The 22,049-nt window shown below is 41.2% G+C and overlaps 1 protein-coding gene across 1 annotated transcript; it reads right to left on the bottom strand.

Annotated features, from left to right (window-relative positions):
- Positions 1-15: 15 nt before the first annotated feature.
- On the bottom strand, positions 16-18,707 carry LOC119652373 (methylglutaconyl-CoA hydratase, mitochondrial). The gene is made up of 3 exons (XM_038056470.1): positions 18,502-18,707; positions 18,354-18,430; positions 16-891 (listed from the first exon to the last, which is right to left on the bottom strand). Exons 1-3 carry the CDS (start codon positions 18,598-18,600, stop codon positions 183-185), a joined length of 885 nt encoding a protein of 294 aa, XP_037912398.1. The 5' UTR covers positions 18,601-18,707; the 3' UTR covers positions 16-182.
- Positions 18,708-22,049: the final 3,342 nt, after the last annotated feature.

A 22,049-nucleotide genomic window follows, 5' to 3' on the forward strand; every position in this document is an offset into this window, starting at 1 on the left:
TAAAAAATAAATTCCTTATTGCGAATAAATCTGATTTATTCAAAAAAAATCAATGCTATTTAACATTTCTTCAATACAAACAGTTGAAAAGAAATAAAAAACTTTTGACAGAAAATAAATGCAATACCTGGTATAAACTTTCATATCGTTCGTTCAATATGCTCAACAAATTATAAAAACTTCTATTCGCCTTTGTAGATTGGCTTACGTTTCTCCGCAAACGCTTTCAAGCCCTCCAATCGATCCGTCGTTGGTAATATTTGTGCATAACAAGCTTCTTCAATGGCATACCCAGTTGCAATATCAACTTGAATTCCTTTATCAATTGCCTTCTTCGCCATTCGAACACCAATGGGTCCATTCGGTACAATATCTGCCGCAATCTGTAACGCTTTTTGGTAGGCCGCATCTTTTGCCTCATTTTGGGGAAGAACGTGATTGACAACACCTAATTGATGAGCTTCCTTGCCTGATAGTATTCGTGAGGTGAAGATTAGTTCCTTGGCGAGGGCTGGTCCTAAAATGCGCGGTAAGCGTTGAGTTCCTCCAGCACCGGGGATAATGGCAAGACGCGTTTCCACCAGGCCTAGTTTAGCTTCTTCCGAAGCAGTTCGAATATCGCACGCCAAGGCCATTTCTAATCCACCGCCAAGAGCGGCGCCATCCACGGCTGCGATAACAGGCATTGGAAGTTGTTCAATATTAATGAGGAGGGCACGCAATTGATTAACGAAAATTCGAACTTCTTCTTGGGTTTGTTTCTTGCGTTCTTTGAGGTCAGCGCCGGCACAAAAGATTCCGGGTACTAGGCTTCGAAGGATAACTACTCGCGAATCCTTGTCATATTTCAGGTGTTCGACGATGCTAGATAGTTGGTTGACGAGCGAGTGACTGTAAGTTATTTGAAATATTATTCTTCTCTAAAAAATATTTGTGATAATGAAATTAATACAACAAAAAAAAATGCAGGATCTTGAAAAGAGTGTACATTTAAAAATTAACAAGCCAGGAAACCTGAAGCTGAACGCTATCACAAATATGCAAACAAGTCGGAATACCGGAAGCTGGACTCTTCGGGTGTGAAGGTTTGATGTTCCTCTTGTGTGAAATTTCTTATTCACGCTTTCCCATTCGCATACACCTCCAACTCAAAATATTTGCTGATATACATAGGTATTTCCGAACTTTAACTCTGCCATTCATATGAGTTTGATGATGACATCATACACGTTTCAAAGGGCGATGAATTCACGTGAAATACACAATTTTGGCACAATTCTTTTTAACTTTGTTAATAATAGTTGAATTTTTGTCAAATTTTCCAAAATTATGCATTATATTATTCCATATAACTGAATTTTATATTTCTAGGATGAACTTAAGGGCGGCTTTCAGAAATATTTCTAAAATATCGGAATTTGATTTATTTTTAGGTCTAGCTTTCGTATGGATGCATCATTATGATTTTTTTCAGATTTTTCGGTTAGATAAGTTCTGAGAACTAGACCTGTTACACTTTTGGGGCTAACATCTTGAGCCCTCACTCCCCTATGTCCCACTCGGTATCAAAAATATCATCATTTTCGGAAAGTACTAATCGAGCCCTATCATTTGATACCACACATGACTATAATTGGTAAAAAAATGACACCCCCCTTCCACATATAACTCTCAAACCCAACTGCTGCCACTCGCCACATGCAAAGGGACTCACAGACCACACCTCCTCATTTCGTGACAATTGGTTTAGTCGTTTCCGCTTTGTACCACACAAAACCTTAAAAAGGAATAGGAAAACTGACTTCTTCATATATGGGACTTTAATATTTTATTCATATGTCAATTATAACGTTAGCCAGGCCTGACGAGAGAGGGGTGAGAAGGAGGCATTTCGACGGGCCTTAATAGGAATTTTAACGAAAGAAGCGATAATATGCGGCCTCCATAATAATCACCTCAGACCCACATAATTTTCACCCCGGACCTAGTTTTTCCACATTATTCCCACGTCGGCTCTAAATTTTCTCCCTACGACCTTGACGTCAGCATATTATTTATATAAGCTAAGATGCAGGAAATTCGCCCGAAATTAATTATTTTCAACTGCTATCACTTTGATACCAATAACCGGATTTCCATGAAACTTTTCAGCATTATGCGTGACACTTATGGTACTCGATCCACTGGTCATCCTACGATGAACCGATGAGGATTTCCGATCAATTTCAAAAAGTTTGGTAATATACATGAGATGAGATATATTTTGAAGCCTAGATTTCTTATAAGCGCAAGTTATGTTTAATATTCCAAATTCCGAACAAATAAGAAATATTCTACAACAAGTAAATGCAAACGTTGCTGAAATTTCATGAGAAAATTCCAACAACGGAAATCTGCCAGACGCTACGTTGCAGTTTTGCATTTACCCATCCGCGGAAATTCTTTAAGTATTAGATTACAAAATGTGCAATTTCAAAATGAATAAAACTGAACTTGTTACATAGATTGCCCCCCAGTCGTCTTTCTAAAACCGGTACGAGTATTATTCGCGAAAAATTTTGAACAGAGTTAATTGTTAATTATGGTAAACTTGAATAAAGTCAATTATATTCAAAAGAAGAACATTCTTTTGATACTTTTTTTTTCTCTCACAACCTTTCGACGAGAAAACTCGCATCACCTTCAATTTTTTTCAGATTTTTGAGTTGGGTACGAAAATGAGTCCTATCTCACTTTAAGTTTGCACATTTTGACCCCTTACTCGCTTATTTTGCAATTTGCGTTAAAAATAAACTTTGCTTGTGCAAGTACTAATTGAGACTTTTCACTTTCTACTCCACATGGGAGAGGAGAAAAAAAAGATCATAAAGCCCCTTTGCATGCATGGGGTGCCCGTTTTAATCGGTGTGACCCTTTCGGGGAGAACTGCGTGCGATAGATGGACAATTAACACAAAGTTGCCGGATTATTGGAGTATACCTTACTTCTAAGCTGTCCTAATAAAAAGAAATCTACTGGAATAAAAACGGATTCACCGTGACCCTGTTATGATATGAAAAGTTCACGCCAAACGCTTCAGACACTTTTGGTACGTAGCAATAGTACTATCCCTAAAACGAGCCAGCATAGAGAGCGAATGAATATCTCATGCTGCTTCGCTCTGAGTACTCACACGTCCACTAGTTCTCACCATGTGATTCAAGTAATCGCTGTATGTATGTATACATGGTTTGTACACATCATGCATATTGATGGCACAATTATGGATTTTTGCCGAATCTAGCAAACACAAAATTCAAACAAAAGCCGGTTCGAAGATAGGGAAAACGGCCTGCCTTAGTTCCTATACTGCACATGCAGGTCATTAGTTGGCTCCAAGACGATTCTGACCGTCTTTAGGATAGAGTTCTGCTGGCTTCATGTCGGAGACTCTATTTTAAGGCGTAGCAACTCTAGTTGGCCCTGAGCCGAGGGTAGTTGCAACTCAGTTCAACTCTGCATATTTAGCAGGGATGCGTTGGGAGACATTATCATATTTGAGCCCGATAGACAGTCCACATCCGCATATTATCGTGCCCAATAATCCCATCCACAAGAAGTAAAACATCACCAGATGTTATACGGTTAAGAACGATTGGAGAATGTTCCTTCCACCTGTAAACTGTTCGCTATTGTAGATGAGAAGCCGAACGTTAACATTCTTCACCAGACCACTAAAAGGCCGGCAACCACCTGCAAGTTTTTTTGAGAGTGGCTAAATTATTAGAGAGAAAGTCTCTCTGTTCAGTACAGTAATAAATTCTTTTTTGCTATAGCGCCCATTGGGGTGCATTTCCCGATATTTGCCGCGGTGTCGAAGCTCGAACACAGCATTTATCCTATTCGCATCGAAAATAAGAGTCTTCAGTTCCTTATGCTTCATCGATTCTCTTCCAAGTTTCAGCAGCTATTCAGATCTAATGATATTCCTTCGGGAAGTGGGCAACAATTTTACTTGTACCAGAGGAAAGAGTACCTTAATGAGGTCCAAAGCCTACCAATATTTTCCATTGAGTTCTTCAAGACATCTGTCAGTCAGCAAGATAGTTTTCTCATTGCCGAATGGTAGTCGGACCGTGTTGAACTTAGGGGATTAAGGCTTCCAACCCCGCACTCTCAGAAGACAACTCCCAACTCTACTTTTGATGGCAATGTTATCGATCTGCCTGCTGGAAGTCAAATACCTCTTACCATGGTTTTTTTGGTCTCTAAAGCCGTGTCTGCTCATCACTTCTCTAGGCAAGGTGCTGTCGGAGCCCACCTTTGTATTCAGTTTATCAATCATGATTATAATGTCACCTTTAGGGAACCTCTCCTCGATTGCTTTCAGCTTTTTTCTCTGCATTTCGTGGTCTCCGTTGACCGTTGAGTTTGTCTCACTTAACCCCAGAATGCCCAGCCTGTATTGCTGAAGTTCACATTGAAGCTGGATTAAGCGAGAATTCGGTGGAGCCTCGATACCTACGTTTAGGAGCGTCCGCCTATTCATTCTAGCATGGTAGTCGTTTCAAAGCATAATAAGATTCGTGAATTACAGGCTGCTAGGCGGGAAATCTAAATCAGACAGGAAATACTTTCAGTGAATTCTAAACCCTGTAGGCAACGCTTTAATAGTAAATACTCCTTAAGATGTCCAGGTGTTACATGGACGACTATTCAGACCATAGCTACTCTTCTCTCCTCCTCTCTCCAACGGGTTTCGAACCGTCGAAGCGTCAACGGAATCAGTATCTCGGATGTATCTGTGTAGATGTGCAAAATTTACTTGATCGATTGCAGTGAAATCAAAACAGCATTCTGTTATTGTCCTGTTTTATTTGGAAGCACTATAGCACCTTCCATCACACATCTCCATTGTCGAGGTAACTTTTGCTTGTTCTCACGCTGGCTCACCAACTCTCACCAGATAGATCTGGATTTTGCAAAGAGAGAAAGCTTGGTTTTTGGGACGTGCAAACCTTTTCTAATAACGGTTTTAAAGAATTCCAGCATGATCACTCCACTCCGCTTTTTATTTAAGAATATTTGGGTACATGATGCTTTCATTTATACATAGCTCGTAATGTATATAAGTTGAATTGATATTCAATTCGATGTGGTACTGACTTTTTTTTCTCTAGAGAGCAGAAATTTGACGGAGAAGAGTCAGTTTTGACCTATTACAACTTTGTAAATAATAGGTGGCTTTTCACCAAACTTTTCAGTATAATGCATCATATCATATTATGTATTTTAAAGGTCTAGGATAAATTTATCCATACATACACCTATATAAATTAACCGTGCACATATCTCCGATTCACTTCGTGCACAAAAGCATACATATACATACGATAGTTCAATGTACAAATATATCTATCTGAATTAATCTCTACCCTAAAACTTCATTAGCAAATATATTGTAAATATGTACGAGTAATTGATATTGATATATAAATGATTAGCAAACTAAAACGAAATGTTTCCCTCATTCACATGAGCCCACTTTGTTAACGTTATGATGACGTCCACCATTCCGATTTTTTTCAGATTTTTCGGTTCGGTGCGGGTCATATTTTGAGTTCTCACTCCCTTACGTTTCACTCGATATCAAATATAGGACCAGTTTTGAAAAGTACTAATTGAGCCCTTTCATTTGATATCCGATATGGCTATATGCTTCGAAAAAAAATTTTGCACCCCTTAAACCCCACTCAATCTCATATAAAGGGATTCACAGACCACACGTTCTCATCAAATTTCGTAGCAATCGGTCCAGCTGTTCCCGAATAAATCGGGTGTGACAGACAGACAGACACACATCGTATCGATTCTAATAAGGTTTTGTATATGCAACAATAAATTTATTAGTGACGGAAACGACCTCTCTAATTGAATTTCTTCAAGTTATTGATATCGTAAATGCTAAGGTAATTCTCGCAATGATTGATAGAGTTTACAAGAAATCAGATTATTCATTTCTTCTTGTCTAATTGGACAATATTGATAGTTTCTAAATCCAACAGATTTATTAGTAAAGCCTTTGGATAAAGTGATGACAGTTAAAATAAAAATCCGAAACCTTTTCCTAACAATTCCTAACGGTAATGGTGGGAGGTTTGTGGCTAGCTTCCACCTCCTTGTCATTGGTGAAAGCCTGCTATACCGTCAGTTGGGTTTGACACCGGATGAACACTTTGCGATTAGCAGTAAATTTAGGAGTTGTCTGGTGGATGAGCGTAACAAGAGAGGCGCTGACATCAGCCTCGAAAGGCTACGTTCCGAAGGGGCGTCTTAAGATCTGACTAACTGCGGAATCGTGGAAGCGAATCAGTTAACTGAAGAGGTTGATGGCTACATTAACCGTTGCGAGTGATGGCGGGCGTGACGTGTTCGAACATCGACACCGACCGAAATTTCGGGAGGTTCAGCGTAGTCTGCGCTGTGACAAAAGGGAATCTGCTATTCCCCTGGTCAGGGGAACGGGAGATGCCGCAGAACCCAATGATTTCAGAAATTTATATGGCACCACGAAAAAAGTTGCATGTGGTCGCAAAAGTTTCGATGGTCCTGTGAAGGACGTTAATGGTCGACTGTTCATCCAGTCGGAAGATTTTGGATTTCAAAGCGGAGTACTCCAGGGTTGCATCGTATCGAAGACAGATATTATTTCTTTTTGTCATCGGTGGAGTTCAATGGACTATGCTATCTTTCCTCAAATAACTCGACTAGCTGATGACATCGGTTTGCGCTCTCATGGACCTTGATAAAATAGCTCCGGATTTGGAAAGAGAGGCAGGCAGAGTTGGACTAAGTTAAGCACCAACAAAACCAAAGTTTTCAGTCAGATAGGCCATTGCACTCTCCTTATCTGGATTAATGAGGAGAACATTGAAAGCGCTTATCAATTTATATATCTAGGAAGCGTGATTTCTGCCGGCGGTAGCACGGAACTGCTACTGCCGCCTCGTCTAAAATCTGGAAATGTACATGCATATGCAAAGCATTCCCACTGTCACCCAAAGATCCCAAGTCTTTGTCAAAACCTGCGATATATTATCGGAGTACGCTGGTTTACACTATTACACTATTACAAACGAAGAACTATGCAATATGATCGAAAAGCTAAAGCGGTAGTGGATAGGTCACACATTAAGGAGAGTGGATAAATCACACATTAAGGAGGGGCAACAATTGCATTGTTGGCTACTGGCTGCTGCAGTGGAGTTTACTCTCCCAAGATCGCCCCAAGGTGACTTGGCGCAGGACAGTAGAGAAGAAGGGTTGAATTGCATTAAAGGTAACCGCGAGCGATGGCGCGTAGGTGTGGGTGACGAGGTACATCCCATCAAGGGGTAAATGGCAACCATATATATATAAAGGTTTCGGGTTTTTATTTAATGTCTTTTTTGTGCTTCCTTTTGCTAGTTTGACTGATGAACCAGAACAAGGTCTTTCAGTTTGTACTAAAGTGGGCTGAGTAGCCAAAATTTTATGCAAATATTCCACTAAAACTTTCTTTTGTGTACCTGCGAATATTCTTTTTTTATTAGGTTGTACCAAAAGAAATAGACGATTTCAATAGGAAGCTGAAGTGAACATCTGCAACAAAATTGCAAGTCTGTTTTTTTTATAAGATAAAGGAGTACGTGTGAGGCATTTAATATTCCTTTCAAATATAATACTTTTTTTCCGTGAATTGGTTATCGTACTGACAACAGTTAAATTCGGAATCTCTTCCTGTCTGAAGTTCTCTTCGGAAAAACTTAGCCTCAGAAATTAGCTACTTGGGAAAGTAGAAACAGTAATTTGCAAAGCCAACAATAGCGTATGGGAAATCGCATCGGACATTGAAGTATTTCCTATGGAAATATGCCGACACCGATCTCTAACAGAAAATTATGAAAAGACTCGTCCACCTAAACTGAACGAGGCACACCCTATAGTCACGAGTTATAAAAAGTAAATTTTGTTTGGCAAATCCGAAATGCGTGCAGAAAAAAAAAATCAATACACACCCTCTAACTAGATTCTCCCAGGAAACGGTTTGAATTTGGAATTGGAATTTGAAATTCCACCGTAACTACCATAGTCTCCAGATGACCTTCAAATCACCCTCACCTTTTCCGCAACCTCATTTTTATTTTGCATCCCGAAACCAGACAGACGCTATAAAAGCCTTTGAAGACTTTATTCGCAGTGAATTTTTAATATATAATAATACACTTTTATTAACTTTATTTGAGATAGCGTAAGGGGGGAGGATGCTTTCGGACCCCCACACTCCTCTTTGTAGCCAAGGTCAAAACTAATATGCGTCTCGAAAAGGGACTTCCCATCTGATTTCCCAAATTGCTATATTCGGTGAAAACAAAAATTGTTTTAAACAAAACCTTAAATATACTATTATCAACTTTATTTGAATAGATATCGGTATGGAAGGTATTTCGGAGGCTAGGCATTATATAGTGGCAGTCCCTTGGTTTTTTTCCAGATTTTTCGGTTGGGTATTTTCTGGGCCCGTAAAAGAAATGATCGCTTTCGACCCCCGCACCCCCACCTTTCCAACAAATGTCAAAACTAAGAGCACCTTCGGAAAGTACTAACCTTTCATCTGATAGCCCACATGACTATATTTGATAAAAAAAATACAACCTTAAAAAGGGCTAGGGGTAAGTCGCTTCTCCTTATATGGAATTTTAGAATTTCAATCATAAGTCAATTGGCTCAAGATGCAGTAGATTCGCGTGAAATTGATAAGTTTGAACTGCTTGACACTAATAGCCGGATTTTCTTGAAACTTATTATGCGCGATACTATCCTCTTATTTGAGCAGATATCGGAATGATACATATTTTGAGGTCTAGATTTCATATAAGATGCCGGAATATTTTGAGGTTTTTGGGTTGGCTAGTTTTCGAAAATGAGTTCTGTCACCCTTTAATTTTGTACATATTCACCCCTCAATTATCCGATTTGCAATTTACGAAATTAAAATCTGGATGTGCAAGTATGTTTTCTTCCAAAAGTGAAAACAAACGTATTCCATGGTAGAAAGCTATGACCTGTGCATCCCATTACATGCAATAACATAGTTCCACGTTGATTTTAAGAGAGGTCCCCATATTTGCAAAAGAGGGTGTATTTTTTTTTCACCGAGTATAATCGTGTGGGGTACCAAATGAAAAGTCTCGAGTAGTACTTTCCGATACCGATATATTTGAAATGAGGGGTGTGGGGGTCCTAAAGGGGTCAGTTGCTTCGGGAACCCGTTCTCAGAAACAACCCAACCAAAATATTTGGAAAAAGTATGATGGCCCATGCACATAGTATCTAGGGCTCTCATACCGAGGTCAGTTTAAGTTAATATAATAATAATATATTACAATATTCGTTATAAGTATATTTTTAGAAATTGACTGGAAATGCCCTCAAGTTTAGAGCACGATACTACCAAGTTTGGTGCATATTGCACTATTAATAACACTTTTATGCAAATTTATTGGATTCTAAGCTTTCGAATGTCAGTAACACACTAAAGTTAATAGTCTGACAAACTAAGTGCATGAACATTACGAGCTAGGTACGAATGCCCATTCAAATATAATTGTATAAGCATTACACAAAACCCTTCATACTTGAAGCGTTTACCTTCCGGTTGCCCGGCTTGTTCATGTTTCAGTTGATAACCAGCAATTGCTGAATTGCCTGCGAATCTTCCAAAAACGTAGGTTTTACCGCCACCACAAGATGCGGGTGAAGTTTCTTGTGCGCCTTGTGCGCGCACGTTATTTCTGCCAAAACCGTCCGAACATTGTTCTTATGCATTAACTGCCCTCCCCCACTGCATTGTCTCCATAACTTTTACGCTTGGATCTAAAAATCAATTATGTAGCAAGAAGTTAAATTAATGCAAATCTCAAATGATATCAATTCAACTTCTCACATTTGTAAAATAAAAAATATGTTTGAAGCCCTTATAGTAATTAGTATAATTAAAGTGTATTAAATAACATACTGATCTTTCCGTTTTTTCACCTTTCGTTTGGGGGCGTTGTATTATACTTGTCGGCAGTTGCTCTTTACCATTATTACCGAAACATAAGATAAATTGTCAGATTATCCTTTTACGTTGATTACTTCGAAATTCGGAAGCAAACACTTCAACATTCGGAATCAATACATAAATCGTATGCTTTTACGTAGCTAAGATTCAAACTACTCGTCCAGTAGTGTCACATCAAGTGTCAGCCCATCACCGCATCCCCGCCTTGTGAGAATTTGATTTTTAAACCATTACAATGAATAAATGAGCTTTTCGAATCGGTTCTTTTCAACGGATATATTAATTGGACAGGTGAAATTATATTTCGGGGTAAAAAATCCCATTGTCCATTTGTGTTGGTGTAGCCACGTCCCTAGCGAAAGTAGTATGAAGAAACCCACCGATACCTGGAAAAAACATATAGGTGACAAAATGTAACCCAGGCTAACTCCGCTCCTATTTCAAATTTCTCTGAGATTTTATCTCGTCGCAGAAAGTGACATTTTGTGCCATCATATGTTGCTCTGATTATAGCTATTAAGACCGAAAACCAGCCTGATCTCATCGATCAAGCTTTCGAGATATCCTTTGTCGCGTTTCAGGGTCTTCTGTTTCTTCAGCCTTTGTACCGTTCACAAGCGGTGTAGACCCGTCGTTATCGGCTGCACCATTTTGTTTGATCAAAAGTCTTATCTATATTCAATCGCGATGCTTTCAAATTCCCATCCAGCGCATCAAGTCATCGTTATTGAGGCCGGCCTTTTGGTCGCTTAGCATCGACTTCGATGGTCAGACTAATCTTGGCGCGTGCATTTTCCTTAGCGCGAATTACGTGACCATACCATCGAAGACGTCTCTCTAGTAAATTTTCCATGATCGGTGCAATACTATATCGATCGCGGATATCCTTAATTCGGATGTAATCAAAGTGTGTCACGCCGCTACTCCCAACGCCAAATCTTCGTGTCCATTACCTCAAGACGCCGTTCACTGTCCTTTATATTCGGCCAATACTTAGAACCATAGAGGCAACAGAGCGGACATTTGAGGCGTTCGTTCATCGATGACAAAGAACACCAGTTGTGAAACGCCACCTCATTCAGGTTGGTGCTCAGAGGTGGCGGTGAGGAAGACGGGGCGGCAACCCTGTAGGCCAAACCAAAACCAAGTGGCCGAGGAGACCCTCCATAGTGGTGGCACCGGGAGACACTGTACTCTGGATGCGGTAGGCGAATGCTCCAAAGGCCTAATTAGGGCGATCAGACCCGAGTCTGCATGGGGACTCATCTGAAGTGGCAATTTGGTCACGAAACCTTACCAGGGGTATACTGGTACCATGGGAACCGGGATAGCCCCTGGACTCTCATACTTCGGGAGAACTCCCGTTGTATGTGAGTACAGCTCGGTTGTTCGCGGTTGGCCCCCTAGTGGGGGTTTCATGGGGGTTGTGGTTATGGTCAAGCGAGAAGAGACCTTCGGGCTTCGGCGTGGTGTTTCATTTCAACACGGGTGCCGTACTCCTTAGTTCGGTAGAGATTTAGGTAGGTCTTGCATCCACCAGTATGAATGCTAAGCCATGCACTTGGTATAGACTGGTACCGTTGTTGCTCGTCTCAGCGGGGCTCTGATTGTGGTTACAAACTCAATCCGTGTCTTAGGAAGACCGGGGGATTCAAGTCGTCCAGACAGGTGCTCACGTTAAACCTTCAGGTTGCGCTAATGCGTGAAGCAATTTCATAACACAGTTTTTCATTGAGTGATAGCATTGACCCGGGAGTTTTAATCGCTCAACTCTGGGTAGGTCACTGCCGCTGACAGTGATTGTACCTGTTTCATGGGGGTTGGCTATCAAAAATTCAGTTTTATTTAGATTCAATCTGAGGCTCTGTTGCTTGCGGCGATCATTCTATTATTGGACAAGTTGTTCGAGTTCATTTTTGCTATTAGACGCTAGAAAAACATCATCTGCATAAAGCAGTGTATAGGGCGCTGGACTTTGGACGTGTGACAATGTCCATAATAAGAACAAAGAGGAATGGTGAGAGGGTGCTTCTTTGATGAAGACCAACAGAGGTACGAAACGGTTTTGATACACCCGCCACGCTTCGAACTTTACTTTTTGGATCGTGGTAGAGTAATTGAACCTAAGATGCGATGTCGTCAAGTGCTGTGGCGCTGATAGGTGGAACTGGTCCAAATATTAGCAATGCTTGTGAAAGTGGAGGATATACAAATACTTTGGTTGAAATCTACTCGAAATATTCTTGCAATCTATCAGTCGTGACTCGATGGCCGGTAAGCAAAGTACCGTTCTTGTCATTAACGTAACAGAATGTTTGATATCCTGTGTGTTCGTGTCGACTTTTGCCAAGTTGATACAGATATCTCTTGCCATCTCGAATGTCCAGTTTATCTTAAATATCTTTGTAATGGTCCGCTCGGGTGGCAGCGATCGCTTTCCGTTGGACCCCAGCTACTCGCTTTACATAGCTCAGATGCGATGTCGTCAGATCCTGTGGTTTTCCTTGATTTCATTGGTTTGATTACTTCTTCAATTTCTGTGACGCTAGAATTGCTCCAAATGTTGACGGTGCTTATGCAAGCGGAAAATGACCAAATTCTTTCGTTGAAATCTGCTTGAACTATTGCCACCTTCTGTAAGATGCGGTTCGCCGCTCTTAAATGGGTTTAGCCATTGTAACCGCCTAATAAATATGATTTTTTCTGTAGGACAAGTGAATAAAATAAAATTTTGATAAAGGTCCTTAATGTATGTATGATAAACTGTATTATCTATTTTTTTTTAAAGAAATCCAAAAGAAAATGTCGGCTACACAGCTTTTCTTCGACGACGCTTTCTTAGTCCTTCGAATATGTCATTCTTAACGTGTTAAGTCATTTTTTCAGATAAAAAACAAAAGGGATTTTTTGAAATTTCTACAATTCCCCCTTAAGGGGCCTAGAAGGCACATATGTTTTTAGGATTTTTTTAGTATGAAATATTAATTGGAATCCAATAAAAGTTGGACATTATATTAGTCTTAGTTCGAACAATTTTTGAGATTTTTTTTTTTCGAAAAAGTTACGCGCCATTTTGCAGCTATCGAAAGAAAAATTGTCAACTTCCGCCACTATGTTTTGCAAATAATGCAAGAAAAGCCACCCTGAATAATATAATATTGCCTCAGACGTTCATGTTCATATTCTTGGTAATTTTGTAGAGAATTATGATTCCAAATTTCATAATGATCAGTTTATTGCTTTTTGAGTTAGAATTCCCGCAAATGTGAAAAAAGTCATTTTGAGAAAAACGCATTTGACAAAAAAAAAATTGTTTGCAAAGTCGCCTTTTGGATAAAAAGGCAATTCTCTCTGGTAATTATAAACAAAAAACAGTTATAGCAAATACAAATGCATTCGTATAAGGGTCTGATGACAAATATTTATAGAAATACTATTTATATAGCGCTAGAAAATTATGTAAGCGCAAAAAGCGAATACCTGGGCGGTCGAGCCTGAGCCTGCACTCGACTGAGTGCCTGGGCTACCAAAATATAGAAGTTTAGTTTGTGTCGCATTCGCGTTCTATTGCGTTGCTTTTGGCACCGATTATCGAATTCCTTGTAGAGCGCAGATATCAATGCATCTCTTCGGAAGTGATCTTGCGAGTTCCTCCGTCTTTCTAGTGAGGATACCAATATCATGCGTACGAACACGGATTTGTTTGGCGCAAACTAATTTGCAGGACATGGACCCGCTTTGTCGCGGCGGCTGAACACCCTAGTATTTCTGCGAGCCTTTTTATTTAAACCGATTATTTTTTTAACGATGCGCTTTTTTTTTGGTTGACCAATCGTAAGAGATCAGGTAGAATTTAGCATAATATAGTAACATTTACTGTACTTTATTTATTTATCTCTTTCCCCTAAGCATTTTAATTCTATTTTCACTGAGGATAGTAAAAGTACGTTATCTCAATCATCCTTCTATATCTGGGCTTGAAATCAGCGTGCTATGTAAATTATATGATGACATCTATCCCTCAAAAAACCCTCCATCTGTGCAAATAAAGTTATGTTACCGTGGCGGGGCGAACCATTTGCGTGTCGAACGCACAGTCAAGTCAGAGGCAAGGAATTAGAGAAAAATCAACAAGAAAAACTGCAGGGACGGAGAAAAATGAACAGTTAAAGTAAAATAAACTGTATTATTCTAAAAGTAAAAAGTTAAATTGTTTCGCCCAAATTTATCTGGTTTGGTGAAAGTCCTACTATTACTGACAAAGTTACAGTAGTTCAAAATTGTCTCTTCTGCAACGCAAACCCTGAATATCAAAAGTGATATTAAAGTGAATAGTATGTTATTCTAAACCCAAATACATTGCGAGATATGTACAAATGGAACATTCCTATACTCAAATATTCTTCATCATCATCAACGGCGCAACAACCGGTATCCGGTCTAGGCCTGCCTTAATATGGAACTCCAGACATCCCGGTTTTGCGCCGAGGTCCACAAATTCGATATCCCTAAAAGCTGTCTGGTGTCCTGGGGCTACGCCATCGCTCCATCTTAGGCAGGGTCTGCCTCGTCTTCTTTTTCTACCATAGATATTGCCCTTATAGACTTTTCGGGTGGGATCATTCTCATCCATACGGATTAAGTGACAAGCCCACCGTAACCTATTGAGCCGGATTTTATCCACAACCGGACGGTCATGGTATCGCTAATAGATTTCGTCATTGCGTAGGCTACGGAATCGTCCATCATGTAGGGAGCCAAAAATTCTTCTCTCGAACGCGGCCAAGAGTTCGCAATTTTTCTTGCTAAGAACCCAAGTTTCCGAGGAAAACATGAGAACTGGCAAGTTCATAGTCTTGTACAGTAAGAGCTTTGACCCTATGGTGAGAGATTTCGAGCGGAACAGTTGTTGTACGCTGAAATAGTCCCTATTGGCTGACAACAACCGTGCGCCGATTTCATCATCGCAGGTGTTATCGGTTGTGATTTTCGACCCTAGATAGGAGAAATTGTCAACGATCTCAAAGTTGTATTCTCCTATCCTTATTCTTCCTGTTTGACCAGTGCGGTTTGATGTTGTTGGTTGGTTCGTTTTCGGTGCTGACGTTGCCACCATATAATTAGATCTAGCGCCGTCTGCTCGATCTGGATGAAGGCAGTTTGTACGTCTCGGGTGGTTCTTCCCATGATGTCGATATCGTCAGCATAGGCCAGTAGTTGGGTGGACTTAAAGAGGATCGTACCTCTTGCATTTACATCAGCATCACGGATCACTTTCTCGAGGGCCAGGTTAAAGAGGACACATGATAGTGTATCCCTTTGTCGTAGACCGTCGTTGATGTCGAATGGTCTTGAGAGTGATCTTGCTGCTTTTATCGGGGCTCGCACATTGGTCAGGGTCAGCCTAGTCAGTCTTATTAATTTCGTCGGGATACCGAATTCTCTCATGACCGTGTATAGTTTTACCCTGGCTATGCTATCATAGGCGGCTTTAAAGTCGATGAATAAATGGTGCAACTGTTGTCCATATTCCAACAGTTTTTCCATCGCTTGCCGCAGAGAGAAAATCTGATCTGTTGCTGATTTGCCTGGAGTGAAGCCTCTTTGGTATGGGCCAATGATGTTCTGGGCGTATGGGACTATCCGGCCTAGAAAGATAGCGGAGAATATCTTATAGATGGTACTCAGCAACGTGATACCTCTATAATTGCTGCACTGTGTGATATCTCCCTTTTTATGTATCAGGCAGATAATGTCTCGTTGCCAATCTTCAGGCATTGATTCGCTGTCCCATACCTTGAGCACAAGTTGATGAACTACTTGGTGTAACTGGTCGCCTCCATATTTAACCAATTCGGCTGTAATTCCATCGGCTCCTGACGACTTATGATTTTTTAGCCGATGAATTGCACGGACTGTTTCTCCTAAACTTGGTGGCAGGATTTGTCCGTCGTCTTCAGTTGGCGGTACCTCCAACTCGCCGATGTTCTGGTTGTTCAGTAGCTCATCAAAGTACTCAACCCATCGCTCCAATATGCCCATTCTGTCGGAAATCAGATTTCCCTCTTTGTCTCGGCAGGATGAGCATCGAGGTGTATAAGGCTTCATCCTGCTGACTTGTTGGTAAAACTTCCGCGTCTGGTGTGGTTGCTTCCTGTACTTTTCTAGTTCACAGACTTGTTGGTTCTCCCAGGCTTCCTTTTTCCGTCTGTGAAGTCGTTTCTCCGCTCGACGGAGTTCGTGATGTCTCTGCGCGTGCCCGCGTTCTTTGAGAATGCAACATTACTCGGTATGTGGCATTCTTCCGTTCCGTTGCTAGCTTACATTCATCGTCGAACCAGCCGTTCCGACACCTTTTGCGGCTGGGGCCAAGTATATTTATGGCCGTATCCATGATAACGTTCTGCAGGTGGTTGTGAAGATCATTTGTTGATGCCTCATCTCCAGGTCCTCTGTTAACTGCGGTTATTGCGGCATCCATTTCCCACTTATAGGTGTCGCGGAGGGCTGTGTTATGGATGGCTTCAGTGTTAACTCCCACCTGATTGTCAGAGGGGATTTTAGGTGGTGTTGTTATTCGAGCTCGGTGCACCATGAAATAGTGATCCGAGTCTATATTGGCCCCCTTATATGTTCTGACATTCATCAAAGCTGAGAGGTGGCGGCGTTCAATCAACATGTGGTCACTTTGGTTGAAAGTGGTCCCGTCTGGAGAGGCCCACGTATGTTTGTGGACCACTTTCCGCGCAAACCAGGTACTTCCAACAAACATTTCGTGTGACCCTGCTAATTGAATAATCTGCAGTCCGTTTTCGTGTAAGCCATGGGAGCCAACGTATCGCTTGAACACGGACTCTTTCCCTATTGGCTGTTAAAATCCCCAAGTATGATTTTGATATCATATCTGGGACAGGCTTCTAGGGTTCGTTCTACTGCCTCGTAGAAGGTATCCTTCTCCGACTCTACAGTCTCCTCTGTAGGGTGGTGAACGTTAATGAGGCTTATATTTCTAAACTTGCCTCGTAAGCGCAGAGTGCATAGCCGTTCGCTTATGTTTTCAAAGCCGGTAACAGCAGGTTTCATTAAATATTCTTTTCAACTTGTTTGTGATTTGCGCAGCAGAAAGCACTATTGGACCATAGCAGGATCACGGAGCCAGTCTGTATTGAATGCAAGCGAAGGTAAAATCATCCGGTGACGATCCCTTTCGAAGCCGATATCAGCACACCTTCCATTACGCATATTCAAAAGTAGTTGACATAATTGGATGTTTGTTTAGCAGTCCCTGTGCTCATGCAGTGTGTCGCCGATGAAAGTGGCAGAAGTCTACAAACCTTTTACCGGTAATGGTCACCAAGATTCTATTTCCCCATCACAGAGCGATGTAGGATATTACCAGATCCTATTTTGGCAATCAGATCATCGATCACGACCACAATGTTACCTTTAGGAAGTATCTCCTGAACTGCGTATAGGTGCAGAAGCATGTCTCTTTCATATTAGAAACCTCCGTTGATGCGGAATCTGGCAGTGAATCCTGCCAGAAATCGGCTCACAGGTAAAAAAAACGTGCTTTGTGGCGGTGGTGTCTGCTACTATGAGGTTTTCTGAAGTTTAAGAGGACAGTGCCGCAAGGAGGAGAGGCTTGCTTAGGACCAGAATCTCTAACCTACATAGCGAGAATTCTCGCTCAAATTTGGGAAGGGAATACTCTGGGTACCTTGGATTATTTGGGTTAGGGAGAGTGCGCACATCCTGGAGGGTAAGCAAACCTTTTTCAATAGTCAAAGGTCATAGTCGTGAAGTCAGTCCCCAACCGAGGCGTTGTTGACGTTCCAGGCAAACATAGTGAATAAGTTCTTCAATCTTAGATTTCCACATAGTACTGTAAGAAAAGTATACCTAAAAATCGTCTTTTTATGGAAAATGGCTGGGGGAGCGACCTTAATTTACTTTTACTAATGTCGAAACCATCCAGAAATATGTAAAGGTTCTTTTAAGATCGAAACCCAGTATGGTTTCAACCCTCCCGTATCGTTTTTAGGCGCTATGAATGTAAGTATACAGTTTATCCAGAAACATAAAAATTGCACAAAAGCATTCTCATAAGGTTTTCCTGGTAATTCCTCCTTGACAGACCGGATGGAACAGGTTATTTAACCTATCCCAATGGATTATAATTCAAAATGAAAAGTGGATCCTCGCCAACACCGATTGTTAGACAGATTTTTATATTCAGACAATTTCATATAACTTTCTTTGAAATTACCTGAAAGCGTTCTTGGCAGCGGGTCTATTCAGGCCGATTATGGATATGTTGTTATAGTCTCCTGTCAGCTTCTCCAACTATAATTGTAGAAAAAATAAGAAAATAAGTAAGAAACTGGAAAGCTGGTCGGTAAAGGAAGTGGATTTACTTTGACTTCATCCGAAGCAGAGCTAGCAAACCTCGCTATTATCAAGCGGGCAGGTGACAAGGTTGGAGAGACTGCTTTAAAAACTCCTGGCAAAATCATGATAAAAACAAAGCTACTAAGTTAAAACAAAACTGAAAAGTCGACCCGACCGGCAAAAGTAAGGCAAGAACGAAGCAGCTGATCGGTTGACGTTTCTTATCAGACGATACAGTGCTTCTCAAGCAGTAGAAAAATTTACGATAAAATTCTTTTGGGGGCTTAGAATTATCTATATAGAGAATATATCGTATTAATATACGATGCATTAATATGCATTTTCGGAGTTCATTCGTCGATGGCGAATGAACATGCGGCCTGGAATAAGTATAGGAAGAATGGACCAAATAAGAACCATGATATGATGGGCCCAGGGGTTTTGGGGTTCAAACTACTTTACTGAGATAGACTTGATGGCTTTTGTTCGAGTCAAACACAAATATTTTCCTGTCTGTGTCTGAAGCAGGCAGCAATCGCTCCGCAGCTTCCGATAATTTTGACGGTTGAAACTGCTGGGCCTGTCAAGATCCTCTTAGTAAGTGGAGTAAGTGCAGATTGCAAAAAAATTTGATCAACTAGGTGGCAATTTAGCGTCATCTATCATCATTCAAGCATGTCGATTGTAGTGTGTGTATCCGCTACGAATCAACTTGGACTTCTAATTTATCGGAAGATGACGCGCCGGCGAGGTGTATATCTAGGAAATTGCGTCTTAAATGAAGGTATGGAAATTGGCTAGCGGTAGATTATCGCGGGGAAGTAGAAGGAAAGGGGGAAAAGGTTTAGAAGTAAACATGCCTGTCCTGGAACCCACGAAATGGAATAGGCGACCAGCATGGGTAGATGGAGATAATAAGAATTGCATTCTGAGAAGAAATATTAGCTCAGCGATGGGTTGTGATGGTGGTTTAGTGAAATGCAGTGGCCTGCATCATTGCCCGGCGATGAATTGAGAAAAGAAGGATCACCGTCAACGTAGCGTTGGGGGTAAAAGTGTCTTCTGAAGGAAAGAATTGTGTGATTTTGTATGGATGAGGTGGGAAATATAAACGCGTTCTCAATTTCAATTCTTTTGTTTGGACTTTCCTAACTAGCAGAAATCGGTTAGGCCCGTTAGTCCGTGCCAAAATATGTGTATGCACTTTACAAGCAGAACTGACGAAAGTTATGGCACGGTAAACATACAGTAACCCTTTTAGTACAGTGTTTGTTGGGTGAGGAAGACTACATATGACATTGCCTTTCGTCCTGGGTAAACCGGAATTTTGTAAGATTTGAAAATGCGTAGATGCGTGAAGTTTGTACAATAAGTACAGAGTGCAGGAAGGAGTGTTTAGAGAGATAACCACTCTGCTTGCTGTAGATGGAGATGTAATTGAAAAATTTATTTTCAACAGGGCCAGAAAAGAGTACTCGCTTGGGATAAAGATCCCCAGGCTGCAAAGAAGATATAGCATTGCAAGAGCATTCGAATTCCTTATTATTTTTTATTCCGAAACAATCCCCTATTTATAATACAAGTATGCCAAAAATGATTTAAATTGCAAAATAGGAAAACAAAGTAAACGTTTCATTTATTACATAAAATTAATTTATTACATTTACTATATAAAAAGTATTCGCTCTTAAACAGATTTACAACTAAAAATTTAGTGCTTTGTGTGACGTCATGCAGCCACACATGCAGTGAATTACGAGGGTTGTTTCAAAAGTACCCGACCTGACATAAAGATGGCGGCAATTGTTTATAAAATGAAACTGTATTAGAAAAAAACATCAACATCAAAGTTGTGTGCAAGATGGGTATCGCGTTTGCTCTCACTCGAGCAAAAACAGTGTCGTGAAGATGCTTCAATGGAGTGTTCAGCCAAATTTTACAGGAACCAAGCAGAATTCAAACCGTAGATGAAACATGGGTGCACCATTTCATACCCAAGACAAAAAACAATCAAAACAATGGACTCAAACGGAAGAACTGGCTTCTTTGAAGAAGGAAGAAGGAAACGATGTTCTTTCATCTGCGCAGGTCATAGCGTCGGTTTTTTAAGGATGTAGGTGGGATAATTTTCATTGACTATCTTGAAAAAGAAAAAACAATTAAGGGTGAGTATTATTGCAACGTTTGAGCGAAGAAATCAAGTAAAAACGGCCGCATTTGGCCAATAATAAAGCGTTGTCTCATCAAGACAATGCACCAGCTCACAAATTCGTCATCGCAATAGTCAAACTTAATGGATTCAAGTTTGGGTTGCTACCTCATGAACTCTATTTGCCAGATTTAGCCCCTCGGGTTATTTTCTGTTCCCAAACATGAACAAGTCGGGAAACCGGAGGCTGGACGCTTCAGGTACGAAAGGTTTTGTGTATTTCTTAGTACGTAGTTCAATTTTCAAAGAAGCAACAATTTGACGTATTATAACTTTGTTAGTAATAGTACGATTTCCACCAAACTCGGTAAGATCATGCTCTGATTTTTTCGAGATTTTTTGGTTGAGTTGTTTCTGAGAATGGCCCCCTTAAAGAAGTGAAGATTTTCAACCCCCCGCACTCCCCACTTTTCCAACAAATGTCAAAACTAAGACCGGCTACACTGTGAGTCTCTGGAGCCGTCGACAACTCTCTGTCGACGCCGACGGGGTGATGTGAGCGTAGCTCTGCCAAGATAGTAGTTGCGACGTGTATCAGAAGCCAGCCCCTTCGGAACCCTGGTCGGGAAGTGTGCATTGAACCGGTGTTAGTAGACCGCGTTGCCCCAAGCGAGCGCTGATCCGTCCGTGAATTCCGGGATAAGCTAAGCGTAGGTCAGGCCTCAGGGAACTGGGGTAGGGGCTGTGTCCCCGAAGGTATACCCGTTCTTGACTATTGCGGCCCGCTCCCTTGCACACGATGGGCTGGTTACTTTTTTATGGCGAATATTCAGAAACTTATAAAAAAAACGACGAAACAACAGACAAGGAGGAAGAGCTGAGTGCGTTTGGGCGTAGCACAAAAATGCGTCGTTCACCGCAGCGATCAGTGAAAGAGGCAACGAGGGCTGACATACCCGATGAGACACCGGGGCGCCCTAATAAAGAGGAAGCCTCATCAAGTGGCGCGACTGCCCGTGCGGAGATGGCAACTCCATTACCTTGCAGTGCCCCTATTCTGGAAGTAAGCTCAGTGAGAAACGCTAGTTCTGAGCAGATGGATTTGGGCACAAATCGAGTGGAAGTGCATTCGACCGTCCTCGCTACAGCCGAAGAGAAAAGGCTCATCAGAAAGTGCGCAGCAGTGGTGAAACGTATGCGGTCGGCAACGTTCCTTCAGAGGAACGTTAGCAAAGGCGTCAACTGGAGGAACTACTGGACCGCATTTCCTTTTATAGACGAACGTGGAGAACGGAAGACGATTGTAGAGCAGAAACAGTCGTGCTCCCCGCTAAGAATGCTGCTTGCGTCAAACGGACCGCAGATAGCTCTCTGCAAAGTGAACTGGGGAAAAAGCGGAAAGAAGATGGCGTGCCTGAAGGAGAC

This window comes from Hermetia illucens, chromosome 3, assembly GCF_905115235.1.
Source record: "Hermetia illucens chromosome 3, iHerIll2.2.curated.20191125, whole genome shotgun sequence".
Lineage (NCBI taxonomy): Eukaryota > Metazoa > Arthropoda > Insecta > Diptera > Stratiomyidae > Hermetia > Hermetia illucens.

Excerpts from the sequence above, each read along its gene's own strand:
- LOC119652373 (XM_038056470.1), bottom strand. The coding sequence starts at position 18,600 with ATGATTTTGCCAGGAGTTTTTAAAGCAGTCTCTCCAACCTTGTCACCT. Across the intron at positions 18,431-18,501 it reads CTGCTTCGGATGAAGTCAAA|TTGGAGAAGCTGACAGGAGA; the intron begins GTAAATCCACTT and ends CTACAATTATAG. Across the intron at positions 892-18,353 it reads GCTGCCAAGAACGCTTTCAG|TCACTCGCTCGTCAACCAAC; the intron begins GTAATTTCAAAG and ends AATAACTTACAG.